At 36.2% G+C, this 27,977-nt stretch overlaps 3 protein-coding genes across 6 annotated transcripts in view; 2 read left to right on the top strand and 1 right to left on the bottom strand.

The window, feature by feature from the left end:
* The window catches only part of LOC120629278 (lethal(2) giant larvae protein), a 64,804-nt gene extending 40,534 nt beyond the window's left edge, over positions 1-24,270 (top strand). For 2 of the 4 annotated variants that reach the window (XM_039898173.1, XM_039898172.1), the window contains exons 8-26: positions 168-287; positions 899-1,061; positions 1,762-1,951; positions 4,731-4,848; positions 5,374-5,475; positions 6,047-6,151; positions 7,508-7,667; positions 8,480-8,622; positions 9,348-9,492; positions 9,767-9,867; positions 10,862-10,966; positions 11,475-11,615; positions 12,411-12,574; positions 13,810-13,903; positions 15,157-15,252; positions 16,884-17,000; positions 17,657-17,786; positions 20,127-20,170; positions 22,450-24,270. In XM_039898173.1, the coding sequence (XP_039754107.1) occupies positions 168-287; positions 899-1,061; positions 1,762-1,951; positions 4,731-4,848; positions 5,374-5,475; positions 6,047-6,151; positions 7,508-7,667; positions 8,480-8,622; positions 9,348-9,492; positions 9,767-9,867; positions 10,862-10,966; positions 11,475-11,615; positions 12,411-12,574; positions 13,810-13,903; positions 15,157-15,252; positions 16,884-17,000; positions 17,657-17,786; positions 20,127-20,170; positions 22,450-22,557 (2,346 nt within the window). In that variant the 3' untranslated portion in view covers positions 22,558-24,270. Of the gene's footprint in view, positions 1-167; positions 288-898; positions 1,062-1,761; positions 1,952-4,730; positions 4,849-5,373; positions 5,476-6,046; positions 6,152-7,507; positions 7,668-8,479; positions 8,623-9,347; positions 9,493-9,766; positions 9,868-10,861; positions 10,967-11,474; positions 11,616-12,410; positions 12,575-13,809; positions 13,904-15,156; positions 15,253-16,883; positions 17,001-17,656; positions 17,787-20,126; positions 20,171-22,355 lie in introns of all 4 variants that reach the window. The other 2 variants (XM_039898174.1, XM_039898175.1) reach the window with 2 other exon arrangements.
* A 4-nt stretch (positions 24,271-24,274) lies between these two features.
* LOC120629279 (protein ANTAGONIST OF LIKE HETEROCHROMATIN PROTEIN 1-like) lies at positions 24,275-27,431 on the top strand. Its single transcript, XM_039898176.1, has 2 exons — positions 24,275-24,695; positions 26,393-27,431. The coding sequence occupies exons 1-2, from the start codon at positions 24,412-24,414 to the stop codon at positions 27,309-27,311; spliced, it is 1,203 nt and encodes a 400-aa protein (XP_039754110.1). The 5' UTR covers positions 24,275-24,411; the 3' UTR covers positions 27,312-27,431.
* Positions 25,323-27,625, bottom strand: LOC120629280. The gene is made up of 2 exons (XM_039898177.1): positions 27,426-27,625; positions 25,323-26,114 (listed from the first exon to the last, which is right to left on the bottom strand). Exons 1-2 carry the CDS (start codon positions 27,598-27,600, stop codon positions 25,336-25,338), a joined length of 954 nt encoding a protein of 317 aa, XP_039754111.1. The 5' UTR covers positions 27,601-27,625; the 3' UTR covers positions 25,323-25,335.
* Positions 27,626-27,977: the final 352 nt, after the last annotated feature.

Raw genomic sequence — 27,977 nt, 5'->3', positions numbered from 1 at the left:
TGATTATAAGTATTTTCACGTTTAAATATAAAAACAAAGCGTGCAAAGCTTATTACGGCCTATTCTAGCAAATAAATTATTATTATTATTGCATGTGCATGCTGCACAAAATGTTCATATAATTCACTCCTACTTTTAATCTTCTATGTACTCTTCCGCGGTTACAGGTTATTGATTTCTTCACAACAACACCGGTTCCGCCCGACGGAGTGCCTCTGCAAGAAGAGAGACCCGCTACTCCCGCTCAGATACAAGTGCAGACTGTCAACCAAGTAGCTGCTGCTCTGGTAAGTTGCCTTTTACCTACTTACGAAATTACAGTCAACTATGTGACTTCGAAATGGACAGAGTGTTCCCGCAAACCCGCATTGGAGCAGTTCAGTGCATCTTTGCTCTAAAACCCTCTCTCCGATGAGAGATTTTTGCCCAGCAGTGGGACGTTGATAGGTTGATGATTTTTTTTATAATTTTTATTAGTGTTTTTACCTACACTTGGAGGAATTATCAATTTTATAAATTTAAAATGCATATAATAAATTTCGGAACCGACTGGATTTGAACCTGCGACTCTCGGGCAATCGCGGCCTGAGCGCTTTCACCAATTAAGCTACGGCTCTCCTACCGTCGATGCCGAAATTAGTATATGCCTTTCACATCAGTATTATAGCGTCTGTAGCGTCATCTAGTAGGAAACGTTGCAGTTTCGATCTACTTTTTCAAAGGTCCATATTACAATGAGACACGTTTGAAACAAGAGATGAAACATTGCTTTTTTATATGTATATTATTGATTGAATTGAACAATATTCAACTGTCAACTTAGTACCCATAACACAGGCTACACTTACTTAGGGACTAGATAGCGATGCATATATATATTTATTTATTTGAATCGCAGGTGGTGCTGGTAGAAGAGGAGCTCGTTGTTATCGACCTTTGCGACGAGAAGTGGCGTCCGTTACGGCTGCCGTACTTAGTGTCCGTGCACGCGTGCGCAGTGACTACCGCGACCCTCGTGGACAACGTGGCCGACAATGTGTACGATAATATTGTGGCTGCAGGTAAGTCTAAATGATTAAATAACACTAAAATTAGGCCAGTAAAAGGGGGTAAAAATGGTGTTATTGCGTAAGAAAAAATACAGAGATATTGTCAGTTCTTTACAGAGACCCGTAGTCAATGTCGCTGATATATACTACAATATTGAGGCTGTAGGTGGGTGTTACTAAACTGGCTTAAACTAAAGTAAATCCATTAAGACAAGATAATAGTAATAGTACATTTTGACACAAGTGTGAAAATTTAAATTGTACAGTCGAGGCGGTATTAGGAAGCCTAGAGTGCCGACGTTTTTCATCTCATTTGCAAGGAAAAACATGCAAAACTTATTTTTTTCACGTGACAGTGAAAAAAAAAAGTTTTGCATGTTGCAACTAACCCGACATACAGCTTTTATTAAAAATATTATAAAATAATTAATTACGAAGTGTGAATAATTTGATAAAGTTAAACATTAATAAGTGAACTGCGTCGCCGCATCTTGGGGGATTTATAGGTGCATACATTTGTATCAGTCACTAGCCGCCTCGCCGAATGTCCGTGTCATGTCATTTTGATGAATGCCATAAATATTTTTTGAAATAAAGTGTTTATTTAAATTTAGAAAGCCTTTTATTATTTGCGAGATTGTTTATTTTATTATTTAAGTATATTATCTGTCTTTTCATCTCATTCACTATTAAACTGTGTTTCCTCCGACAGGCAATAAACAAACCGAGAACTTATACTCTGAGAGTCCGTGGCCCATATCAGGCGGTATCGTAGAGAGTCCAGAGCCGTCCGAAAGACAAATACTACTGACGGGCCACGAAGACGGCTCCGTACGGTTCTGGGACGTGACAGGCGTGGTTATGACTCCGCTCTATAAATACACCACTGCTACGCTTTTCAGGTGAGTTAACTTTATTATATTGCCCCTTCGTAAGCTGCCTAAGTGGTCACAAGTTCCTGGGTTCGAGTCCCGGGTCGGGCCAGTTAAAATATGGGTCTTTCTGTCAATAAATCTAAGAACCAGTCCGGAGTTTGAAAATTGGTATCAACGGTGTCAACCGCCGTTTTTGCCAGTCTCGGTGAATATAATAAAAAAATGTTATTGGACGCAAGGATAGTTTAAAATTTAGAAAAAGACTGAACTACATTTATTTTGGTTTCAATTATCTTACCTCAAATTGAAATGAAAAATATCAAAACTCAAATTTTTTGTGTACCAGCTGTACGTGTAACCCGAAATCAACTTTAAATATTTCAGTATACGTTTTTGTAAATTCCATCCCGAATGCGGGAATCGGAATATTTAATATTCCAGGATATATAGAATCCTATATCTATCACTCCAGTATGCAAGCTGTCTCAGTGCCAAATTTTATCAAGATTGGTGCAATAATTTCGCCATAAATAGTTAACAAAAAAAAAACGACAAACTTTCGTATTTCTAATATTGGTATAGATTTTGTAAGAAATCAATTTTGCAAAGAAAAACTCTGAAAGAAGTCTCTGAAATAAAATGGAAGCGATATCTTGAATTAGATTACCTAATCTCCCATTTTGGACCATTACTGGAACTCTTGTGTCATATTAACTTTAGGTGGCCAGTTCTAACAATACGTAACAATTTTTTCGTTGGCTGGAACTTTAAGAGAAATGCCCAAAATAAATTGAAATCCTTTCAATGTCGTTTATTTCATTACAAACCTTTGAACAACGTGCTAGAGATCTAAGCTCTTATGAATCCTTCTGTTATGGTAGACGAGCTCTAATGGTGTGGTACAATTAAACTAAAAATGACAACACCAAAGTCTAGTTCTGTATTGTACTCTGACATAGTCTTGCGGCTAGAATTGATTGGCTTGCGCTTGATTTATTGTCAGTATCAGAAAGGATCCGAACGAATTTAGAAGAGGCATAACGCTTTTTCCTTACGTGATGATTTCTACTAGTTCTGTTCTACAAGAAATGTTCCAAAATGTAGCTACAATAATTAAATAAAGACATATTAATTATATCATTCCCATAAAGTTACATCTTCCATGTACTTGTAGAAATCAAAATATTTCTGTAGTGTTTAAAAACTTATCCCTAGGACAGCTCCATTGTTTTTTCTATTAATTTGCAGACAACATAACAATTGTTTTATCATTCAAGTACCTTAGTACTTAGACCTAAGCTAGCAGTGTTAGGCTTGCATCAATAATGTAGCTAACCGTTTCATCTTTTGCTTATTGCTTACTATATTCAAAGTGGCCTGAAAAGATCGACTGCGAGGTAAAATTATTTTAATTCACTAAGCCCCCGGGTACTTGAAATACGAATCCCGAACAGATTACACCCGACGCTTGCTGAGTTAAATCAAATCGAATTTTTTAACCGAAATAATTACGTTGGCAATTTGACCCGTATGTATGTTGATTTTATGCTTACTGAACCGTTTTTTTTTATATTGTTGTTACATAACTGCATATTGTAGTTTTATGTTATTTAGGTAGAGAACTAGGAGAAGGGCGAAATAAATGTGTTATGAATGAAGAACAGAATTCCTTAATGTGAAAATCGGTGGCAACTTGTGATCGGTGGTACTTTGACTTGCCCCTATCCCAAATTACTTGCGGTCGACACAACTTTTCTACTTCAAAATTGAAGACAGAAAAATTGTTTTGGTTCCTACATATTTATTACTACCAACGCCCAAGTTTGATGTCGACTCAACTAAACTTATTTTATATATTGCTTTACCAGTCATGAATCGGGCAGAGTGCTGCTACATTCGTTATCTTAAAACTAGTATTACGTTATATAGAATTGTAACCTTACTACGGTTTGATCTGACTCAGCATGCGTCGCGCAGTCGTATCGTGTTTCGTGTTATGTTTCGTCTTTTAACATACCATTTCCTCAGAGTGTAGACTAGTTGCATGGTTGGATCCAAAGATATATTAGATAATATTTATTATAATTTTTGAATGTCATAAACATATTTTTTTCCCATTTTCAATTTAAATGCAAAACTCACCTGTACGAGATATTTATCTCGTAATTCTGAGTAAAGACAAGCACTTTATTGTAATAGCGATTATACAAATATTTCTATTTATTATTGGAATGATGAGATGATGGTTGTGATTACATTTTACACTATGATTATTTATAACTATGAAATTATAGGTATTTTTTCTTGCTACTTTCTAATAGTAATACAAGATTGTGTTACTTCCTTTAAATCTATTCAACTATGTAACATTTTTACATTATTTTTTCAAATAAAATGCAAACTGAATGAAATTTCATAAGAGTGTTAGACCGAATGTGTGTTGTATTGTTAAATAGCTAGAGCTATATATTTAGATTTTTTGTAAATATATTGTGTGTTATATTTAATGTTTTGACGGCCGCCTGGCGCATTGGGCAGCGACCCTGCTTTCTGAGCCCAAGGCCGTGGGTTCGATTCCCACAACTGGAAAATGCTTGTGTGATGAACATGAATGTTTTTCAGTGTCTGGGTGTTGTCTGAATATTATATCTATTTATGTATATTATATTCATAAAAATATTCATCAGCTGTCTTAGTACCCATAACACAAGCTACGCTTACTTTGGGGCTAGATGGCGATGTGAGTATTGTCGTAGTATATTTATTTATTTATTTAAATATTAGTAATAATTTTCAAATTCTACAGTGGTGAAGAAATAGGCGAGAATAACGACAGCCAAAACGACGAAGAGGAATGGCCTCCTTTCCGCAGAATTGGGACCTTTGATCCTTATAGTGATGATCCCCGTCTCGCCGTTAAACGAGTAAGTTGTTTTATTAATAACTAAGCGATCGTAATAAACGATATTATTTATATAATATCTCTTAATATCTTTATTTACAATATCTCTTAATCTCTTTATTTATAATATCTCTTAAAATGTATTAAAACTTATTATATTTTGGCGGCTGACTGACGCAGTGGGCAGCGACCCTGCTTTCTGAGTCCGAGGCCGACGGTTCGATTCCTACAACTGGAACATGTTTGTTTGTTTGATGAAAATGAATGTTTTTCCGTGTCTGGGTTTTCATCTGTATATTATCAGTATTTATGTGTATTATATTCATAGAAATATTCATCAGCTATCTTAGTACCCATAACACAAGCTACGCTTACTTTGGGACTGGATGGTGCTGTGTTTATTGTCGTAGTATATTTATTTTATTTATTTATTTCTCAAAGATGTTTTATTGTAATATCCTTAATACTGTATCGAAATGAATGTGTGATACGACATTTTGCACGTTATTTATCCCCCAATCTATAAACTAAATATGACTATTTTTAGGTTCTGCTGTGCCCCTTATCTGGTATGCTGACGATTGGTGGAGCAGCTGGACACATAGTTATCGCCAGTTTGAAGACAACCCCCAGTACTGCAGAAGTAAAGGTATAATAAAGGCCTTCCAAATATTTGTTTTTCTATTCTCATTTATTTTTCTTACTTTGTGGTGTATACAAATAAAGAGTATTCAATTTTCAAAAAACGCAACTTGAGGTTCAAGCATCTAACCAGCAAAATAAGATTGTACGATCCATATTGTAAAATTTGAGACAGATTACCTATTTTATCTTGTTGTAGACTTTTAATACGATCAACACGAAAAATTTATAGTACAAAATGTGCAATTTTAAAACCAGTTTCACGTTATAGTATTTTTTTTGTTAAAATGTACACAATATTTTTGTTAGTTTGATGTTTTGTTTTTAAATGATTAAGAAAATAATAACAGCATACCTATTGTGTTCTCTGTTCAATATGTTTGTTGTTATTTTTTTTTATCGCACTTTTCTTTATATTTTATAACATACTTAAAAGTTATAAAAAAATAACATCAGACAAGTAAAATAAAATGGAGTGTAAGGTCCGTTGACTGAAACCGTTGACTGAAACTACTCATACTAAATGTACTTGTTATATTTTCAGTCGATACTAATTAAATATCTCGTATTATTTCCAGTCGATACCTGTGAATATCGTCTCAGACCGCGACGGGTTCGTGTGGAAGGGTCACGACCAATTGACGCTGCGTTCCGGTGCTCTTACGTTCCCTGCGGGGTATCAGGTAACTTTGGTGTACTAGATACTAACTTATAACTATGTTCTTATGTTTGTTTGTTTACGCCTTAGCTAAGCAACCTATCGACTTGCTTATAAAATAAGATCCGTAATAAAAATGGACGAAGAACGCCGGCCAAAGCTACTTATTAGTACAACTTGGATATACGTGGATTTACTTTTGCAAGAATAAAAAATACTTGCTGTTGATGTGTCAGTTGTTCCAATCTGGACTAGTATAGTTCCTTAGATTAGCGAATTCAAAACAAACAACTATTCGGCTTTATAATATTAAAGTCTAAGCATTGATGCCGGGATGAATTAATCAACTATCAGCAGTTATATCGGTTTACCTGTATTATTAAGTTTCATATTTAATTAACCTAATAAAGAAAATTTGCAACCCTAACTAATTGTAATGACATACATTTTTATCTCGTGTGCGTGTGTATTATTATTTTAATATTATCTAAGACCTTAATCTATTATGTTGCCATTAAAGACTCCATTTGAATTTAAATGTAAACAGCTAATGCTTTCGTCACCGTGTATTTTTAGCTTTGTACTAACAGTTATATATCTAAAAGTATTGATCTCAGGGAAAAAGTTCCCATTCAACCTTAAACCGCTGGTGTTATGGTTGTCACTGCGTACTTTTATGATAACTTTGTACTTACAGGTATATCTCTAAAAGTATTGATATCAGGAAAAAGCTCCATTTGACTTAAAATGCGAACAGCAGATGTGCTGGTTGTCACCGCATATTTTTATTATAACTTTGTACAGATATTTCTTTAAAAGTATTGATTGTTGTGGAGCAATACCCGGCTCAGTACCCCCATTTCCAATTAGTCTTTTATTTAAAGAAAATAATGAAGAAGCGGTGATAGCCTATTGGTTAAGACTTCCCAGGACGCACGTTTCTAAGTTATGTACGTTTTAAGCAAATAAAATATCACTTGCTTTAACGGTGAAGAAAAAATCGTGAGGAAACCTGCATGCCAGAGATTACACCATAATGTTTTTAAAAGCTTGTGCAGTCCACCACTTCGCACTAGGCCCGCGTGGTGGACTACGGCCTAAATCACGGCCTTCCCATTGTAGGAGGAGACCCGTGCCCTGTGGTGGGCTGGTAATGAGTTTATGATGATGATAAAGAAAATAAAGTATTCCCTACATGCCTGAGAGTTGTCCATAATGTCTGCAAAGGCTCGTGGAGTCCACCAATCCGCACTAGGCCAGTGTGGTGTACTACGGCCTAAATCACGGCCTTCTCGTTGTAGGAGACCCGAACCCTGTTGTAGGCTGGTAATGAGTTAATGATGATGATGATGATGATGATAAAGATAATAAACTATTCTAGGCGAGTGCAGTAGGCCAGCTGTCGCCGCCGGCCGCTGTAACAGCATTGGCGGCTCAGTGGGAGTGGGGCGTGGTTTGCGTCGGCACTGCGCACGGACTCGCGCTGCTAGACGCTCTGCGTGTTGCGCCCATCACACACAAGTGCACGCTCAACCCGCACGGTGAGACACCTACCTTTATTTTTGATGTAAACATCTATAGCCGCACGTAAAACCGATTTCTGGCGTGGCGAGGCATGCTTTAACCCGTCTAACGTTGGGACTCCAGCCGGGCTACTGTGCCTAAAGTGTCGGGCCTCTAAGGGGTAAAAATATTTTCGCATACCCTGAACATGAATTCGCTTTATCACGGTTTTGTTATATAAAATTAACGTATAAATATTTATTTATCAAAGGAAAACCAACAGCTTGTTCACAATACGTAGTAAAGAAAAATTACAAATATTTTGTTTCTAATCAGTGTGACTAGCCACTTAAAGGTGTGCACAGCATTTACTACAAACTGACCGATATTAAATAAATAAATATATTACGACAATACACACATCGCCATCGAGCCCCAAAGTAAGCGTGGCTTGTGTTATGAGTACTAAGATAGCTGATGAATATTTTTATGAATATAATACACATAAATACTTATACTATACAGATAAATCGGCCGTCTTATCTTATACCCTATATGTCGATTTAGGTATCTTACAGAACGTAAACAACCATGTCATATATATTTATTAAAAAAAAAAACACATACAATATGTTCACATGTTCAATATGTATAAAAAAACACATAAATTCTGTGGTAAGCTTGTTACACTACAATCAACCCATAGTTGAAGAAATTGGCGTTATTCAGCCCCGTCCTCGGAGAGCACTTTAACCATATTTTCTATAACATTAAATCTAAAAATAATTGAGCAAAAAGAAAATGTAAACAGAAGCGTGAATCTATTTTAATTGGTCTATAACTTTCCTAGATCATTCCGGTGCTGGCGACACGCCGATCTCAAGGAGAAAGTCATTCAAAAAGTCCCTCAGGGAATCATTCAGAAGACTTCGAAAGGGCAGATCACAACGGCGTCAAACTACGACTTCAGCAAGTCCTACGTCACCGACACAAGTAAGAAAGTTTTCCTTCTTATAATTTACTGGTATAGTTAAAAATACGGTCACTTTTTACTACACCAAATTTAGATCCACCATACTGAATACGCGATGACGTTATAATAGCCAATGCACTCAATATAAATACTTGTCGCGCTTATAATAATATACCGTGATTTTTAATCCGATCTGCATTGAGTCACATTCAAAATAATTGAAATTATTTACACCAGGCATAAGAAATTAAAGAATTAATTAGAAATTTGGCAGCAGCTGATCTAATTAAGTAGATATTCGAATATTTTATTCTTCTGCATTCATCTCCTGCAAAAACGCCGCGGCACTTCGTCGCTCACACTTGTTATAGGATGTTTCTACCGGCAAAGACGGGCCGCTAAGCGATTTAATGTTCCGGTACGATGTTGCGTAGACGCGTTTTAATATAACTACCATATGGCCCTATCAGGTTAGCCCGTTACCGTTTTACGTCCATTTTCTATATTCAATCTATCTGTAATCTGTTGATAAGTTGCTTCATCGTCATCATCATATTTTTTGACAATAACAACGTTGCTAAGTGATAAATCTATGGATTACGGATAGATTGAATATTGAAGATGTACGTTAGACGGCATCATTACTTACTGATCAGCAGATGAGTTTTCAGTCAAGGGCTGACTTGTATGGATAAAAATAATACATTTTTGTATTGTTCTCATTATCCAAGTACATTTCTTACAGCCAGCTAAAAGGATAGCGGATAAAATAAGCGAAACGGACGCTGAAGTGAAACCAATAGAACGTGCCGTGGAAGCGAGACCTACAGATGACGCGTTTGGTTCAATGGTTCGGTGCTTATACTTCGCCCGTACCTTCCTTATAAATAGTAAGTTTTTCTAAAGCCCTAATAAAGAATAAAAATAAATTCAATAAACTCAGTTACTAAAGTTAGTTTTTCGGTATATCCTAGCCAGCATATAGCATTCTGTAGCGAAAGAAAGGTGAACAGATTAGATCTCTCAAAGGCCCATAAACTATTTTATGAAAATATCAAGTCAAATTGTTACTGTTGCTGCGTAAAAAACTTAAATCCCAACAAATATAATTTTGCACATATATATTTTTTTTATTTGTAGTATAAACAAAGACTATTGTTACAGCACAAACATCTACCCCGACGTTATGGGCGGGCACGAACAATGGAACCGTATACGCTTTCACGATAAACGTTCCTAACACAAACAAGCGGAAAGAAGATCCGGTTAGTATATTTTCTTATAACAAAGGCTGGCGACAGAAATTAAAAAAAAAAAGATCTCAAGAAATCTGCCTCGGGAGTTACGTTTAGCTACGGTGGGAAGTTAATAGGCGGATGATGATATTTTCTTAATCTCCTGAATATAATAATTTTTAATAAGATAAAAATTCGGTTAAAATGCACGTATGCATAGAGTTACGTAGGCAAGAAATTTGGCATCCTCAAGGTCAAGCGGTACTTCACGCCTGAACAGCTTCTCAACTTGTACCAAGTTCAGGTTCGAACGCGTAAGCTCCCATTTATGGGATGGTCCTGCCAAGTATCAGCTTGATACCTTGGATTCAGTGGATCGTCGTGCACCTAGGCAATAATAAACTTCAGAGTTTGAAGCATCGTCGCAAGATTGTCTGCCTTTCGATATTTTATAAGATATATTTCGGAGAGTGTGCTCTACAACTGTTTGATCAAGACCCCGTAATTATCTGCACATACTTGGTTGATATACCATGGAGGAGTACGAAGCGCTTTACATATTCGTTTCTGATTCGCACAGCAAGAATCCGGAATGCATTTTCTCCACTACCTACAATATGAATACCTTCAAATCAAGAGTCAATAGGCATCCTCAAGCGCCTTAGGCTGCATCATCTCTTTCCATCAGGTGTGATGGCAGTCAAGCGCTCGTCTTAGTAAAAAAATAGTTCGAATAGATTATCAATTCAGAAAGCAGAAATTGCTCAGTAATTGTGCGTTATGCAGTCAATATCTGAGGATGTTCCGGTGTCGAAGCGAAACTTGCTGAAGAACGTAATTAAAGATCTGTGTGGTGTTTTTACAGGATTTATATATAGCACCGTTGCGGATTGGTCTAGTTGTATCAGATTATAGCGAATAAGACTTGATGTTCAACTCTTATTCACATACTTATTATTACACTTCCGCAAAGTAACATCTGCTTCTATCCAACAAATAGGAATGTTAAATGCTTCGATTGCAGGTAACGTGTCAACTTGCGAAGGAAATACAACTAAAGCACCGAGCTCCCGTTATAGGTATTACAGTATTGGATGGCGCTGCTGTACCTCTACCCGACCCGTTAGAGGTTAGTTCATTTCTCTTTTCCATTCTACCGTTTTAATGTTGTGTATTAAAGAAACTCCCACTAGTGGCTAGCATAGCATTAAAGTATTTGACATATCTGAAAACTCCAGCATATGAAGCGTCTAGCACCTATATGGCTAGCATAGCAATTATATCCCCGGGGAAAAGATATATATTTATCTTCTCCCACAGCTTTATTAACTCTCAGATCACCCAAGTGGAAATAATATATGTGTATTAATAAACGAGGGTAAACTTCTCATATTCCATGTGTCAGTGTGTTAACAGGTGGACACGTTAATTATATCCCTTGTCAGGGGATATAATTTTTATCTCCCGCCCGTGCTAGCTACCTACTGAAGTACCTTATTGTGTACTACAATAAAAAAAGATAGGTTGTTGCTTGGATTCTTTTCTACAAAATATACTACGCGTACCTCTAAAGCCTGTGATGTCATATTTCAGTTTTCATTTACACGTTGTACATGTGCCCTTATGTATGAACGCAGGTAGAACGTGGGGTGTCACCACTGCCCGAGAGCGGTACGCACCGAGTAGTGATCACTTCGGAGGAACAGTTCAAGGTGTTCAGTTTACCAGCGCTGAAGCCACACAACAAGTACAAGCTGACCGCGCACGAGGGTGCAAGGGTATGTATCTTTGTCACTGAACTCTATTAATAACACAAATAAATATACATCGACAATAAACACATCGACAATAAACACATCGCCATCTAACCCCAAAGTAAGTGTCGCTTGTGTTATTTGTACTAAGATGACTGATGAATATTTTTTTGATTTTTTTTTTATTTATAAATACGTACACGCTGCCAACTGCTCCAATTGGCTGTCTGTCAAATGGGACGCTGTAATACGCGTCTCAGAGAAATTTAATATGAGAGTTACTAAAAATATTATTAGTTTCGGTGACACTAGTGTCTCTTCAAATAGGGACACAGCAGTACACCGTACAGAACTTCTAATTAAGGATTTGCAAGTTTGTAAAACCTGAACTCGATTTTGCGTATCGACACAATTAACATAGGGGAATATTTAAATTATACGCAGTATTTCTTTACCTACGAGTACAAGATGTACACATAATAACTCTAGCATGGTGGGGATTTTTTTCTTTAAAGATAAGCTTGTTAGTTGAAAACAATTAGATAAAAGCAGGTGAAAGAATCAAATAGTTTTTACATGTATTTTAAATATTTTAAATATAAAAAACAAATAATTTGCGGTTGAGAACTCGCAGCAACTGTCCTGTGCGGTACAACTACCGTATACTGCATTCGCCAACTCGTCTTCGCAACGTGGTGATTGTGGTCAACCCTCCCGTTGGGAGAGTCCTTTAGTCCAGCGGTGAACTGGTAAAGGCGATGACTGACGTTTGTTGTAGATGTAATAAACTTGTTAAGCGCATATGTGCTCGGTTCTCAGGTGCGACGCACTGCGTTCTCGTGGTTCGAATGCGGTGGGAGCGGGGCGGATAGACATCGCGAATGGTGCTTGCTCTGTCTCACCAACTTGGGAGACTGCCTCGTGCTGTCACCCGACCTACGCCGACAGCTTAACGCAGCCGCAGTACGCAAGGAAGACATTAAGTAAGTTTTTTTTAACTACTAAAAGTTTGCCCAACTTTGTAGTTACTAGTAGGGACCTATACAAAGGGGAAATAGAGGGCAATGATAAGGTTTAAGAGTGCAACACCGACAAAAGCTTAGCTCTTAAGTAACTCATAATGCAGGCCAACCTGTTAGGGGTACAGCAGTTATATTAAGATGGGGTTATGATAAATGAAGATGTAGAACAGGTTAGAAGTTATCGTACCGCTTAACGTTTTATTTATTTTATTTTTCTTTAATTGGAAAACCAACAGTTGTAGATACTAAATAGTTAACAAATTGGTTAACTTAAAACTAATAACAGGTTTCCACAGATAAGTTTTATATAATCAAGGGTACCTGATAGAAACCAGCAAAAATGCAGCAAACTATAACTAAATATTAAGTTTACCTAGCATGCAACAGTTTATCTACGACTTTATTACCATAAAATAAGTCCATTTCGGGGTCATTGTAAACAGAATTAAGAAGGCAAGAGACACGGATTAGAAAAAAATTAAATCTATTCTTAGTTTTAGTTAAGGGTACGTGCAGAATTTTTTTATGTCTAGGTAATCGTGAGGGTACAATAAAATCTAACTTAGTAAGTAATTCCGGACTATCTATTGACCCTCTAACAATGTTAAGTAAGAGGCAAATATGGGCAAAGTTTCTGCGTATGTGAAGGGGTACAAGGTGTAAATCCATGATAGAACATGATATTTCGTAGGAAGTTTTAGGAAGGTGAAATTTGTGCTTAAGGAATCTGATAAATTTCTTTTGAAAACCTTCTATTTTATTGATATAAATGTGATACGCAGGATTCCATATTTGGCAAGCATACTCTAGTTGACTATGGACCAATGTACAGTAGGGGATTTTGATGGTTTTCATTTTTTTTAATGGTTAACTAACACATATAATAAAACCTAAAGCTTTAAATGCTTTGGTCACAATAGTATGATAGTCAAAAATTAGATTAGTGTCGAGGAGTACCCCGAGATGCCTTATAATATCAGTTCTGGTAAGGGTTTGGGGCGCGTTGGTTGGGTGATATCTATCCAAGACTGAAGCCTCCAACCAGAATACTCGGTGACTATTTTTCCGCCTTATAAGATGACTCTGTTAATGTTGTTCAATGACATACGGACTAAAAACCATTCTTTCTTTCTCTCCTTGATCTTCCAGGGCCGCTGATGTTTTACTTATCCGTAATATTAATTTGTTTGTTGCAGCGGTATTTCGAGTTTGTGCTTCTCGAAACGCGGCGAAGCTCTCTACTTACATTCCTCTTCAGAACTGCAGAGGATTACACTTTCTGCGACCAAGGTTGGTACATTTTTTTAAGCTCATATAGCATACTATTTTTACAGCAGTTTAAATTAGATTAATAGCCGCGTCTCCGTTCTGAGTCCAGTTTTCTATTCATAATAGAAAAAGAGATGTTAAAGCTTCGCCCGCGTTCACGTGACACATTTACGTCCAATCACAGACGCGCTAGTTCGAGCAAGAATGATTATTAGTAGCTACTTGGTCTCATATTTGCACTTCACTCTGAAGGCTTTATAGAGCAGCACGGAGTGTCTGAGCCCTAAAGGAAAGGCTAAACGCGTCGAGAACGCTCTGATTGCTCTTAGAGCTCAGATACTTCGCACTGATCTAATGTAGTTGCGGGCTTACAAGATTATTATTACATCTCAGTTATAACAACCGAGACCGACAGCTTGAGATTTTAAAATAGACTGTTAAATTATTATTATTAAATTAGTATTTTTTGGAACCTGACTATAGGAATAGGAGGGTAAAAAAGCGGTGTAAGACTTCGGCCTACCTTTCTGGTAGACCGAGTGTGTGTAGTTCTTACGCAGTTGGGATAGATACGAATAAGCTGTTCTTTTGTTTTTTAATTTTAATATAGAGAAGAAGAAAAAAATTGGTCTCTATCTAGAATGAAGTGCAGACGAGTGGAGTTTAGCAATCTGCATTCGGCCGGCGTGGTTGACAACGCCCTTAATCCTTCTCGCTTTAAGAGGAGACCCGTGTCCTCTAGTGGGTCGGTATTAGGTTGATAATTATGATACGGTTGATACGGTTTAGGTACGTTTTAGGGAGCTACCAGTCTAGCATAAACGCAAAAAAACACTGCCTACTTTATTTCACACATATACATATTACTTAAGTATAGTTCAACGTGAGCCAATTCATCATAATGGTTGCCTGGAAGAAATCACTATAAGTGATAAGGCCGCCTTTGTTACACAAATTGAATTGTACCTTTGTTGTTTTTGTCTCTTTTATTTTTTTTTTTCTTTTGTGCAATAAAGTATTTTTGATTTTGATTTGATTTGATAATATTTTTGATTTGTCTATACTTAAGAAATGTTGATTAACCACGAAAATCTTAGTTTAAAATCTTTTATTCACACATATATAATGGTTGCCTGGAAGAAATCACTATAAGTGATAAGGCCGCCTTTGTTACACAAATTTAATTGTACCTTTGTTGTTTTTGTCTCTTTTAATTTTTTTTTCTTGTGTGCAATAAAGTATTTTTGATTGATTGATTGATATATTTGTTCCAGGTGACAATTGCTCAATGCCACGTGCTACTGTCGCCGTGGGCGGTCAATCTGCGCGGTCCGCAAGAGGAGACGCCCCTCACTAATGGAGAACACAGAGTGGGTAAACATTTATACACTAACATGGGTAACCTCGCGCTTGAAATTGAAGTTATTGATGAAGTTCTGAGGTATTCCTAGTAGAATTGACAGTATTTACTTCGTTAGTTTCCCACTGCCTCTGTACTGCAACTGCCTCGCTGATCTAGTGGTTAGCATGTTCAACTGCAGATCAGGAAGTTCTCGGTTTGGCAAAAAATATTTTTTTTTGTGTTTTTCTGTTAAAAAAAAAGGTTCTTGTGTGTAGAGCAGCGGGCTATTAATATATAGAATAGAATAGAATAGAATGGAAAATCTTTATTGCAACACAACACAATAGGAAAAATACAAAGAAAACAGTAATAGTACTTAGTGCTAGGGTTAGTGCAAAGGCGGCCTTATCACTAAAAGTAAATCTTTTAAAGGCAACCTGAGCGTACGAAGCCGATAAAAAAGTGGAAAGTGGATGGTGCAAAAAATATGTTCAAAAAAAAAACTTACATGAACATACATACTACATTTACATATTAACTACACAAATACCGATATAAATTGATATATACTATAATAGATATATATGATATATATTTAAGCTATTATAAACTTACATAATACTCAATTACATAGATAAGTACTAATTTTTTAAGCGATGTTTAAACAGGTGAATGGTTATTTTTCTTTCCGTCAGGCATTATAGCTGTCTAGCGTAAGCCTATTATATTTTTAAAAAAAAAGTAATTCTGCTCGCAGCTTCACCGTTCGATTAGTTAGTTTCTATAGAAAAACTAGAAAAGGGGCGGAAATAACCTTGAATTTTTCAGATTTTTTCTTCTTGCTTAGCTCAGATGTGTTGTTGCATGATATTAAAAAGCATGAACAATGTAGCCATCGGACGATGAGAGTGAGGGAATAGAGAAATATAATCCATAATATCTCCCGCGTAGTTAGAAAAATCTTTGTGGAGATTGAACATCGTATCTGAATTGGGTCAGAGAAACTGTTTGTTTGTTAGTTTAGATATACTGTATGTGTGTAATGTATGTACTGTATGTGTGTAATGTCATAGTATATTTATATTTATACCTAGAGACATATTTGCTTTCATTTTCTCGCAATCGTAATGAAGAGGCCAAAATAAATTGTAAATATAAGGGGTTAAACTTTCTAATGTTTCTACGCCCTGAAATGCCCTCGTGACAGTGTTTGGACATGAATGCAAATAAATAAATAAAACTGTGTTTGCACAACATCGTTCGTAAATGGCCTACTTCATCACATCATACACTTGTTCTTCTTCTTTTAAATGTTGTTTGTACAAATTTTTATTGACTGCAATAATGACCACAATAATTAAAACAGACACGTAAAAAAATATTAAAAATACCTGTCCTCTCTATATTATATTTGCCCTGTTAACTGTTGCCACAAATAACACGTACGTTGCATCCTCAGTCCTGCGTCCAGTCTATCAAGGCAGAACCGATAAGGAATACTGCAACGCTAATTTTCAGTAAGACCCAGCGACACGGTCAGAAGCTTGTATACTCATTGGTTACTTTAGGTCTGACTGCTTGTATGCTCATTGGTTAGGTAACAGTGCTTGTATACTCATTGGTTAGGTTATCGCTAAATTACTGTTTACTTCCACGCAGGAAGAGCCATCAGTAGCGGAAGCAGTTCATGATGTGACAGCCGCCTCGGGCGACATAACCGTGGACTCTGTGCGCGACCACGCTGCCGAAGCGCCGGAGTTAAATATTAACCTACAGGTATACGAACTTTGATGAATAAATTATATCTTATATCTTTAAACGGGTGTTTATATATACAATACAATTCTTGTGTATATATATACCTATACATATATATATATATATAATGCGATTATAAAGGTCCGGTCCGCTAGTATTTATTTATTTATTATTATTAAATTAGAACAGACTAGATAGGATACTTAATTATAATAATTTATTACAAATCGAAAAACAAGGAGTAACAGAGTACTGACATGGCAGCCCCGAAGCGTTGGTCGGCCCCCAACGAGGTGGACAGATGACAACAAACGAGTCAGGCCCAGGACCGTGGATTTTGGAACTCCTTACAAAAGACCTGGACTGGCGATCGGCAATCGGTTGAACAATTTCGAAGATCAAGCGGTACAAAATTATGTTCACATAGACGTGACGACATAGTTTTTAATTCGGCGTTTCACCTGTCATGGTGTATAGCTAGACTTTGCAGTTTTATTTATTGAAAATAAATACCAATCTCGCTTAGAATACAACTATCACTAGATAATTGCATTATTTTAGTGATTCTTTGTTACTGTGATCATTCCTACCGTCACATTGTCTCAGTCATTCTACGACTGGAAAATAAATTCAGGACAGTTTAAAAAAAATGATACATTGTACATAACCTTCAGAACTCGCAAGTGAACACAAGCTCGATGGTGGTGAAAACGACGACGCGGACAAACGTTAATGAGAACAGCATGGACGGCGTCACCACCACCACCACCACCACTACCACCAATAACTCCACCACGGAAAACAGTGAGTCACGTCATTCTTCGCTTACAGATCATTGAAACTTACTACACACTGAGTAAATACTTTAAATCGTGACTAAACGTAGTTATTAAAAAAAATTATATGTAATAAAATTTAGATTAGATTTTTTTATTTCAGTGTTAGTCTGTTTACATTTGACCATTCAATAGAATAATTATTTCTATAATTTGTGTCTTATAGAAATAATTAATAGATTTCTGATTTAATTAAATGTATTAAACAAGAGAACATGAAAATCTTAGTAAGTTCTCTTAAAAATTCCAGCCCTAGGGTAGTTTGTGCTAAGAGTCTTAACTTTTTTTTTTTAATTTATTCGCGAACATCATTGTAATAGTTAACAATAATAAGTAGTTCATTACTTAAATTTCATTTAATACAAAATAATCACATTTTATATTTGCATTAAAATAAAACGTACCTACTTTCATATTCGTGGAAGAAACAGCCGCTCTCCTGTAGATCAAATTTTGAGTCACAAACGTTATGAAATGGTATGCCCAAACAAGTGCATGTATTCATTTTTAATTGTATAAGCTTGAAAACATACAAGTATTTTATGCGTGAGTGAGATTTGAGCTTTTACGGTTAACTTCTGTTTAGACATATCAAGAATGAGAGTTAGACCGAGAATATAGTAAAACAATCAACGCATGTATCTTTAGTTATGTTAGTTAACAATGGTGTTAATTACGCTGTATTAAATTTTTAAGCTAGACGTAAAGAATGCTATTCTCGGTTTGAAAAGAATACCATTTTTTTATTGGACCATAAACTGGTAACAAGCAATAACATCATCATGATATAACAAAAGTAAAAGAGAAAGACAGGAGATTGAAATCTTCTAGAAATGACCGAAGCATGCTTAATTAAAATAATCTAAACAATGATTTCCATTGAAAAGAATAGCGCCATATTTAGACTCGCCAGTTTTATTTTGTTTATTGATCTCCTCTCACAGAATTCTAAACCATATCATGGAAAGTAGTAGTAGAGCTCCGGGGAATTAATATACTACGATAAATAAATAAATATACTACGACAATACACATCGCCATCTAGCCTCAAAGTAAGCGTAGCTTGTGTTATGGGTACTAAGATAACTGATGAATATTTTTTATGAATATAATACACATAAATACTTATAATATACAGATAAACACCCAGACACTGACATACATTCATGTTCATCACGCAAACATTTTCCAGCTGTGGGAATCGAACCGATGACCTTGGACTCAGAAAGCAGGGTCGCTGCCCACTGCGCCACTCGGCCGTCAAATTCATATTGTCAATGACTACTATAAAAAACTGGTTATTGTTTTAAGTGATCATTTCATAAATAGCCTATCGCGGTCCACTGCTGGACTAAAGACCCCGTTTGCCCATAATCACTACGCTGGGCAGCATGTTGGAGATCGCATTAGGTAGTAGGAGTACAGAGGAAATGTCTACACGAAATTTAAATGGTGCTATACTTTTCAATGGGAAACACTGTCGTAAGAAAAGCATTCCTTTTAAACCTGTCAATTTAGTTTAGCTTAATAATTTAGCTAGCCATCAACGACAACTGTCCAAGTGTAAAAGAGCTCGTACAAACTGAACATTGACAGGTCACTGGATCTGCTCTAATATGTCTGGATAAACAGCGCAAAATCTCACTTATGTTAATTAATTTTTTTTTTATTTAGAACGCCAACTTATTAATGTACAATGTATTCAATACAAAAATATTATAACTATACACGATGACTTTTCTTTGTCTTACAACGGTGAGCTAGTTACTGTTTCCCTTGTCTAAATTAAGTAAGTCATTAATTAGTAAAAAAAAAACAATACCAAAAAGTAAATGGTGTATTGAAAAACACCCTATGGTAAGTGCAAGCGATGCGATTTGGTAGCTGCATTTATCATTGTTCCGGTTATGGACTCTGGCGAACAAAAAGAAATCGTATAGGTACTCAATTCAATCAGCGTGTTGTTTGTACCACCAGTGTTGATCGAATAGGCCACCGATGTAAGACCATAAAAAAGTCAAGTAAAAAAGACTTATTGCTATTAATAAACCTTTTATTAAGAAATGTTTAGATTATAATCATATTAAAATAGCATTAAAATCGGTCTATTTACTAAATTATTCCCAAAAATCTCATCAAAACAACAGCTTTTACCGCTTCTGTTATTAATAAATACGATGTTTATTATTCAAAGTTTTGCATACTCAATCTCGCTTAATACACACGATATATTATTATTATTATATGTTTTTGTTATATGTCCGTACGTATTGTATGTTTGACGGGCGCTTTATGTTTTTGTTTGTAGTCCTAGAGCACAGTCGTGAGGAAGGAGTCATCACTCGCATCGAGGTATCCCACACTTTGCTTTAATATCTACCTTATTTCCATAAACATAAGGCATACAGTCCTTATGCATGCTGCCCCTTATATCTTTATACCTAAGCATCTGACTAAAGAAAAAGATAGGTGGCGCCCAAAAATTAAGCCGATGTTTGATAACTCATAAAGAGTTGTAACTTGATTCTTTTATCCCTTTGTTCTATTTAGAACCCTTTTTTTAATGGGATAAGGACGATAAAAAAATACATACTAGCATGTGTTGCACAACCGGTCTCACTTTTAATTTTTCACTGTAGCTAAGAGTGGAAGACTGTTACATACAGTCTTCCACTCTTAGCTACAAGACCAATCAGATCGTTGATAGATGATGTGATAAAATTATCAAGGTTCGATGCCTTTATTAACCTGTTAGTTCTAAATCGGCCAGGCTCTACTTTGGTGCATGGCAGCATTTCCGTACAATACGCTCGCGATCTTAGTGCCATTTTCGCTTGAAACTATGTACATCAGAGTTAAATAACAATGTATGACGTTCATAAGTGATGCCTAAACAAAACTGAAATATTTGATTAGTTAATACGAAAAAAATCGACCTAAAATCCTAATGTTAAAGTTTAACTTAACACTTTTCTAGCCAGCTTTGCTAGTGTAAAGTATTTAAACTAAAAATAAATATGAACGTCTTAATAACTAGTATCATTACTTTTCTACACACTTTCTTTGATGTAACAGTGTTCCAATACTCGAAAGCGATACGAGTCTGTCAAATAATAAACACTTGTGTTCGCGAAACTCCACTTATCTTTTTACTTTAGTCTGTGACCAAAGCTTTCCTACATTATATAATTATTTGCATTAAATGTTTGATTAATGCATTATGTCATGGTGGGCCACTTTGTTTTTCTTTTATTATTTTCGTTAATCGAATGCCGAAGTCGAAGAAATTTAAAGTCACAATATTGATAAAAATATGATCTATTTAACTCAATAACATAATGTATAAGATAAATTTATTTTACATCGGCATATTTTAAGCTTATCCCACAGCTAGGTAGAGACGTCTCCTCTCAATAGAGAATAATTTACAGCTTGACCGGAATGTCAATTCCTTTAAACAGGTCCATGGAGATGCTGTTTACATGAAGGTCTTTAACGAATTATTATCACGTGTTACCGGCAACTTAACGAGCTCCCTGAGCCGTGAGCGATTTCGGTATCGCCATTTTCCTAACTCAAGAATTTCTTATCATAAAAACGGATCAACAAACATACCTCTCCTCGGCGATCTAGATACATAGAACTACTACAAAATTCTTAATAGACCTACATCTTTTTTCAGACTTAATAGAAACTATTTATTTCTCTTTTTTATTTATTTAGCATGAATGAAACCGCGAGGCGTATAGCTAATGTACATAAATTAAAAACAAAGTGGCTGCAGTGGCGTTTCGCTCTAACAAATCTATAACTAACTTGGTTTCTAACTAACGTGACTTTCTTTTTCTTGAAAACTAACTAAAACTAATATGTGCTCTATTATACGCCTAAACTTCGCCGTGTTGTGACGTCCGCTCGTGTCCTCGTCTTAAATTTCAAGGGTTCATTAAAAGTTAGGAATATCAATAGCTCAACAGTACAACGGATTATAATACCACAGAGTAAAAATTGTACATAGAGGTCCGATGAATCCGCAGTTAGATAACTGCGGGGCAAGGGAACTACATAAAATCAAACACAGTCGCAATGCTATCAAGACGAAATCGGCATTTATAATAAATTGAGAGGAGACCCGCGATCGGTTGTGAGCCGATAACGGGTTGTTACGGGTTGATGGCCGCACTGAAATACGCCGTCACTACGACTGAGTTAAGAAATTACTTCGTGGTATGAATAAACAAAAAAAAATTGACACACAACTCTTGTGTCGCCGTTATCGAATAAGAGCATGCGTTTTTAACGAACCCTAACCAATGCGTCCAAACTTGTTTCTCTTGATTGATGGCATCAACTTGCACCTTATTTGTAACTGGCAATATGCTGAACGCGAATTTGGACGTCTTTGTTGAATGCTTTGGGTTAGCATTCGTTTTACATAAAACGAACTATTAGAATAGTCTGACAATATCCGTTGTACTGTTGGTTAGAAATTGTATAGTAGTGGTCAGAAGTTATACTTCGATTTTAAATGTCATAGCGGACGAACTCCAAGTAGTGCCGAAACACAAGCGGGCGTCACGCACGACTGAGAAGAGCGTGCGATGGTACTCATGAGGTACATGTACACACAGACGGGCACCGTGACAGTACCAGCAGGCACCGATCCCAAGCTGATCCTCGAGATGTTTGACCGCCAAAGGGCGCCGCTGGCAGTGCCCGTGCCGCCGGCTGAGTCCTAACCACACCACTTCCCACCGCTGCGAACCGCTAGTTATAAGTGTAGCCTAAGTATCTATACTGACGAAAAAGATTTAAACCGCAAGTCAACTGCAAAATTGCAGTTGATATAAGTGCATACACACGCACGCAGTTCTTATAGTATAGCCAAAAGATATATGCAGTCAGACAGCATTTCAAGTGCTAGTCAACTGCAAAATTGCAGTTGACATTACTTCATCGATCGTTGTATACCCAAGACCAAGGAATATAAGTAGACAAAGCATTATTAAGTTATTTTTCACCGTCAATATACGTTCTCGTTTTATAGCCGTATTAAAATAATACGACTTAAATAAGATGTGGCTAAGACGGCGACAGTCATTCTTCAGAATACTGAGAAAAATATTAAAAGTTTTTATCGCCTGTTGTGTATATTTATAACGAGGCAGCGTAACTAGAACTCAGATATTGAGAATTCAATGTGTAAGTGTCATATTTTATTTGACACTTTTTTCACGTCTATTCACAATCGTTGGCTAATCTTATTTAGATGGTCACAAAAGTATGTAAAATTTAGTATTCTGAAAATAAACTTGCAGTTGGTAATCTATATATATTACTTTACGATACTTGGAGAAAATCGCACCGTAAGGTTTTCACCATTTTGGTAACCAGATGATGTTCCACCAATCTGATATCGCCGTATGCGTTTGACAGGAACTGATGCGTTGTCTACGTATTATAATTGTCTTTGAGTAGAGCTCTTGCAATGATAGATGAGTTGTACTTACAAATCTCTTGTTTCAAGACTGAGTTGAAAATGTGCTACTATCAAAAAATGTGTGTCATTGCAACTTAGGTGTTGTTAATTATCTGTCGCATTGTTTTTAATAGTACGTAGGATATCATTTAGACAATGACATGAGACGCATCCACACCACACATATTAGCTATCTTTGATACTTTTTGACAGAAAGATTAACTGTGGACGTGCGAGGAAGATTCCCACCACATACCCACATCTGTAATGTTTATTGCAGACTCGTTATACAGCTTAATGTACGAAAATTAAACAAGAAACTATGCTATCCTACGCGTGCTTTATTCTCTTCTACTGGCATTGCAAGAGCTATAAGTACCTACATCTTTTACCTAATTCATCTTCACACCAAAATGACAATGTAAACTTTAGATGACCTTCGTATTTTAAGATGTAACGTCGTTTTTTACCCTCCACGAAGCTAGTAGTAGATTTTGTACAATATAAGAATTGTATCGATTTAAAAAAGAAAACCCGGCGACGAAATTTTATTTTATGTCGTCATATGAATGCAGTTTAATAAATTATAGAAGAGTATTGACTAAAGTAGGATTTGTACAATTATTAATCAATGGTTAAAAGAATAATTCACCGCAGTCCTTGTAATGATAGCTATCACAATAAATTCATAATTCAGAGATTTTGCAGTTTTATAAAGCACGGGAAACTAAATAAAAACTTTTTTCGTTTTTTTTTTCTTGCTTGGTGAAAATTTCTGCCAAAGTCGCGAACTTTAATGAAGTTCGGTTGGTCATTTGGGTAGAGGTAAACGCAATTTGATAAAACTGTGTTTAGAATCACATTACTGTTCACGATTTGTATATTATGTATGTATATTGCGAAATCTATTGATGTTATAGGTAGAAAAGCTAGCTCAATTGCTGCACTTTTAAAAATTGGCTAATTAGCCAACCTTAAGGGCGCTTTTAGTGTCACGCGGATTTGCTCACGCACGCGGGATTGGACCGCATGCGTAAAATTTCACGCTGCGGATCATACGCAGCATGAGTTTCAGTTTTCTACGGGCTGCGTAACGGTATAGACGTGTTCAAAAATGATCAATGTCAGAAGAATATGTGTCGCTTACATACTTTACAAACGACGAAACAAGAAGACAAGAGTACATGTTGATCCCTTTCTTGAAAATAGGCTTCTTGCTGGGGCGTTTGTTACACGCTTTGGAAAACTACAAAATAATGAACGTAAATTTAAAAATTACTTTCGAATGTCCATTCGTTCTTTTGATGAACTGTTGTGTAAAATTGAGAATAAGCTACAAAAAAGCAGTTTACGAAGGATTACAATACAACCGATTGAGAGGCTCGCTATTACATTAAGGTAAGTTTTAAATTTTAAATATTTAATTTCCTGCTATGATTTAGTGGAAAGGGATTTGAACAGGTAGGATAAACGTTTTTTGACTTCAAATTACTGTCATGTGTAAATTTACATGTGCAAAAAAAAAATTTTGTCATGTACTCTGAAATTTCATTGTTCATAATTTCATTCAATTTCATGTTGAAATTTCATTAAATAAGATTATTTCACTCATAAAATGTCGCCATTAAAGTGGAATCATTCCTACCTTTCATCACACGCTACTTATTATAATATAGATAAAAGTTATAGGTTTGCACATGACAGTAATTTAAAGTCAAAAAAAGTCCTTAATTGGTTTGGGATTGGTACGTTCAACCTACATACACAATCCTTTTTTTTATCTGATAAAGTACACATGGCCACAGATCAAGTTACCCAAAACCAGCATAAATGGAACTCGCGCCTTGCGTATTATCATACTTAGGTAACCCGTCGGAGTCCCGCTTATACTGGATTTGAGTAACTTGATCTGTGCCGTGTGTACAACCGCACTCATATGACTAAACAAACAATTAGAGAGAAACTGGAGAAAAAAAGTTAATCGTACTCATTTTAATAAAAAGAGTTTTATTCATAAATTAAAAAATCAAATTTTACATCATTCATTTCTTTGTAAATTTGTATCCTGAGCGTTGACATTACTTTCGCCTGTAGATGATGTTGTTGCTGGGGTATAAATTACGTCATAAGACGTGATATTAAACAGGCCGCTTTCAGTCGAAATAAGAGTTTCATTGTCATTCACTGCAGCAGAACTAATAGCATTGTCGTTAAGACTCGAAGTATCCTGGATTATACTATTGGTTTGGTAATCTTGATTTATCGGTGACAAACTGTCAAGCTCAGTAAAACCACTAGAACTTGTTGTAGGTATGGGACTGTAGTATGCAGGTTGTGTTTGACTTTCCATTTCCATAACTATATTTAACACTTTTGTTCTGAACATTAGTTTTTGATATCTAGTGAATCTTTTTAATGAAGGCTGCAGAGACTGAAAGAAAGCCAAATCCTCACTTTCTAGCTCCAGTTGATTAGACTTTAAGCATTCTAATAACTGTGCCTCAAATTCAGATGGTGCTTGCTTTTTAGATTTTACTTGTTTTTGTTTTGATGTTGGGTGAGAACTTTCTTGACGTGAAGTATCTGGTTGCGTGGACTCATTAGGTGTTTCTAAATTACTTTGTTCAGACATTTCTTCACAGAGTGACTCTTCTCCAGCAGTTTCCGTTGTACTGTCTAAGAAAGTCAAAATGTCATAGTAAGAATATTTCTTCTTCTTCTTCTTACTCCCAGAGCCGGATGGCTGATTTTTTTCAGATATCTTGTCTTTCTGGTAAGTGTCCCTTGCTGTTCGCCAGCGTTGTTGTATTTTCTTGTCTGAAATGACAAAATATAATAAGTAAGTGGCAAAAGTACACACAGTTTCAGATCAAGTTACCCAAAACCAGTACCAATAAAATCTAACGTAGCTATAGTACTGTAGTTAAAACGAATTAAAAACTTCTAGCGCTAGCTACTTCCGTGCCCTTTCACCTTAAGGGTATTTATTTTTCTTCTGAAGTAAAATTCGAGCGGTGCATGCTGTCTTATGTCTGATGTCAGCATTATTAATATATTATGTTATCATATTATTAATATATTGTTTTTGTTTTCAGATATTTGGCAACTGGTAATACATTCACTGATCTACACTATTCCTATGTGATTGGAATTGCAACAATTAGCGAAATAGTAAGACAAGTTTGTTACATAATATGGATTGAACTAAAGTCTGAATGTATTCCACAGCTTAATGGGATCAAATGGAAAGAAATCGCAGAGGGATTTCTCACATATACAAATTTTCCTAATTGCTTGGGTGCAATTGATGGAAAACATATAAGAGTGATTCGGCCGCCGCACAGTGGATCACTATATTTTAATTATAAGAAATATTATTCTGTAGTGCTCCTCGCAATGTGTGATGCTGATTATAATTTTACATATATTAATGTCGGTACCAGTGGAAGCAACGCCGATTCAACCATCTTTAGAAGGAGTCAATTGTATACGAAACTGGAAAGTAACACGTTGGGTATCCCTGACCCGCAAGAGTTGCCTATTATTTGCCCCGAAGTAGCTTATCCATCTAGTGTAAGAGCAAAGTTGCCGTTCGTGATAGTGGGAGACGAGGCATTTGGTTTATCATCACATGTGATGCGGCCTTATGCTCGTGATAATTTACCTTACAAAAAGAAAATATTTAATTACCGTCTGTCCAGAGCTAGAAGGTACATAGAATGCACTTTTGGAATTATGTCAAATAAATTTAGAATATTTCACAGATCCATGAATGTCAAGTTAGATCTAGCACAATTAATAGTCAAGACGGCATGTGTACTTCACAATTTCATAAGGAAACGGGATGGCTACAAGGTCAGCCATACATTTGTCACAAATGGTTTTACGGGACCACTACCCAGGCAGCAGACTGAAAGTAGTAATACGTCGGCAAGTAATATCAGAGATATATTTGCAGATTACTTTATCAATGAAGGAAAAGTCTCCTGGCAACACCGATATATAATTAATTAACTAAACTCAAAAGGTTTTAGAAGGTTTTTGATGTTATTTGTGAATTAAATAATTATGCTTATATTAATAAAGTAATGATGCTTGTATAAATAAAATAATGAACCAAACACATACCCGCCTCTTTTCTTTCCTCTTCGCTCAAATTTTCGTAGTTAGGTGCCAATTCCTTCAAAATATCTCTCCATGCAGCCTCCCTCGCGTCCCTGTTTTTGTATAATTCATTGCGTTTATCCCACAAAACGGGCCGCAGATGAACTTCAATGATTACTCGTTCTGTATCGATTTTCATTTCGGTAGTACAATACGGCGCGTGCGCCCCGCTCGACTCTAAAATGGGCACTGAAGTTGTAGGCAGCGCTTACGCATGCGGATACCCCGCACCGGGGTGACGCCCCGCACAGCGCCCCGCGTCCCGCGTGCGTTTATCACGCTTTACAATAGATACCTATATGAAATTGTTCTTTGCGGATGCTACGCATGCGGTCCAATCCCGCGTGCGTGAGCAAATCCGCGTGACACTAAAAGCGCCCTAAGTCAATCCTGAATCGCAGACCATTGCAACAAGTCAAAGTGTTCTCAACCGCTTGACTTGCCATGCAACTTACGCTACGTGCTATCTTTCTAAAGTTCGATCAGCGTATATTTTCTTTATTTTTTAAAAATCCA

Source organism: Pararge aegeria, chromosome 14 (genome assembly GCF_905163445.1).
Source record: "Pararge aegeria chromosome 14, ilParAegt1.1, whole genome shotgun sequence".
Classification (NCBI taxonomy): domain Eukaryota; kingdom Metazoa; phylum Arthropoda; class Insecta; order Lepidoptera; family Nymphalidae; genus Pararge; species Pararge aegeria.
The sequence above is the reverse complement of the archived record's forward strand: the minus strand, read 5'-3'. Positions and strand labels throughout refer to the sequence as shown.

Coding starts and splice junctions, on each gene's coding strand:
- LOC120629279 (XM_039898176.1), top strand. CDS start 24,412: ATGATCAATGTCAGAAGAATATGTGTCGCTTACATACTTTACAAACGA. Junction 24,696..26,392: donor AGGCTCGCTATTACATTAAG/GTAAGTTTTAAA, acceptor TTTTGTTTTCAG/ATATTTGGCAACTGGTAATA.
- LOC120629280 (XM_039898177.1), bottom strand. CDS start 27,600: ATGAAAATCGATACAGAACGAGTAATCATTGAAGTTCATCTGCGGCCC. Junction 26,115..27,425: donor AGAGGAAAGAAAAGAGGCGG/GTATGTGTTTGG, acceptor TTGTCATTTCAG/ACAAGAAAATACAACAACGC.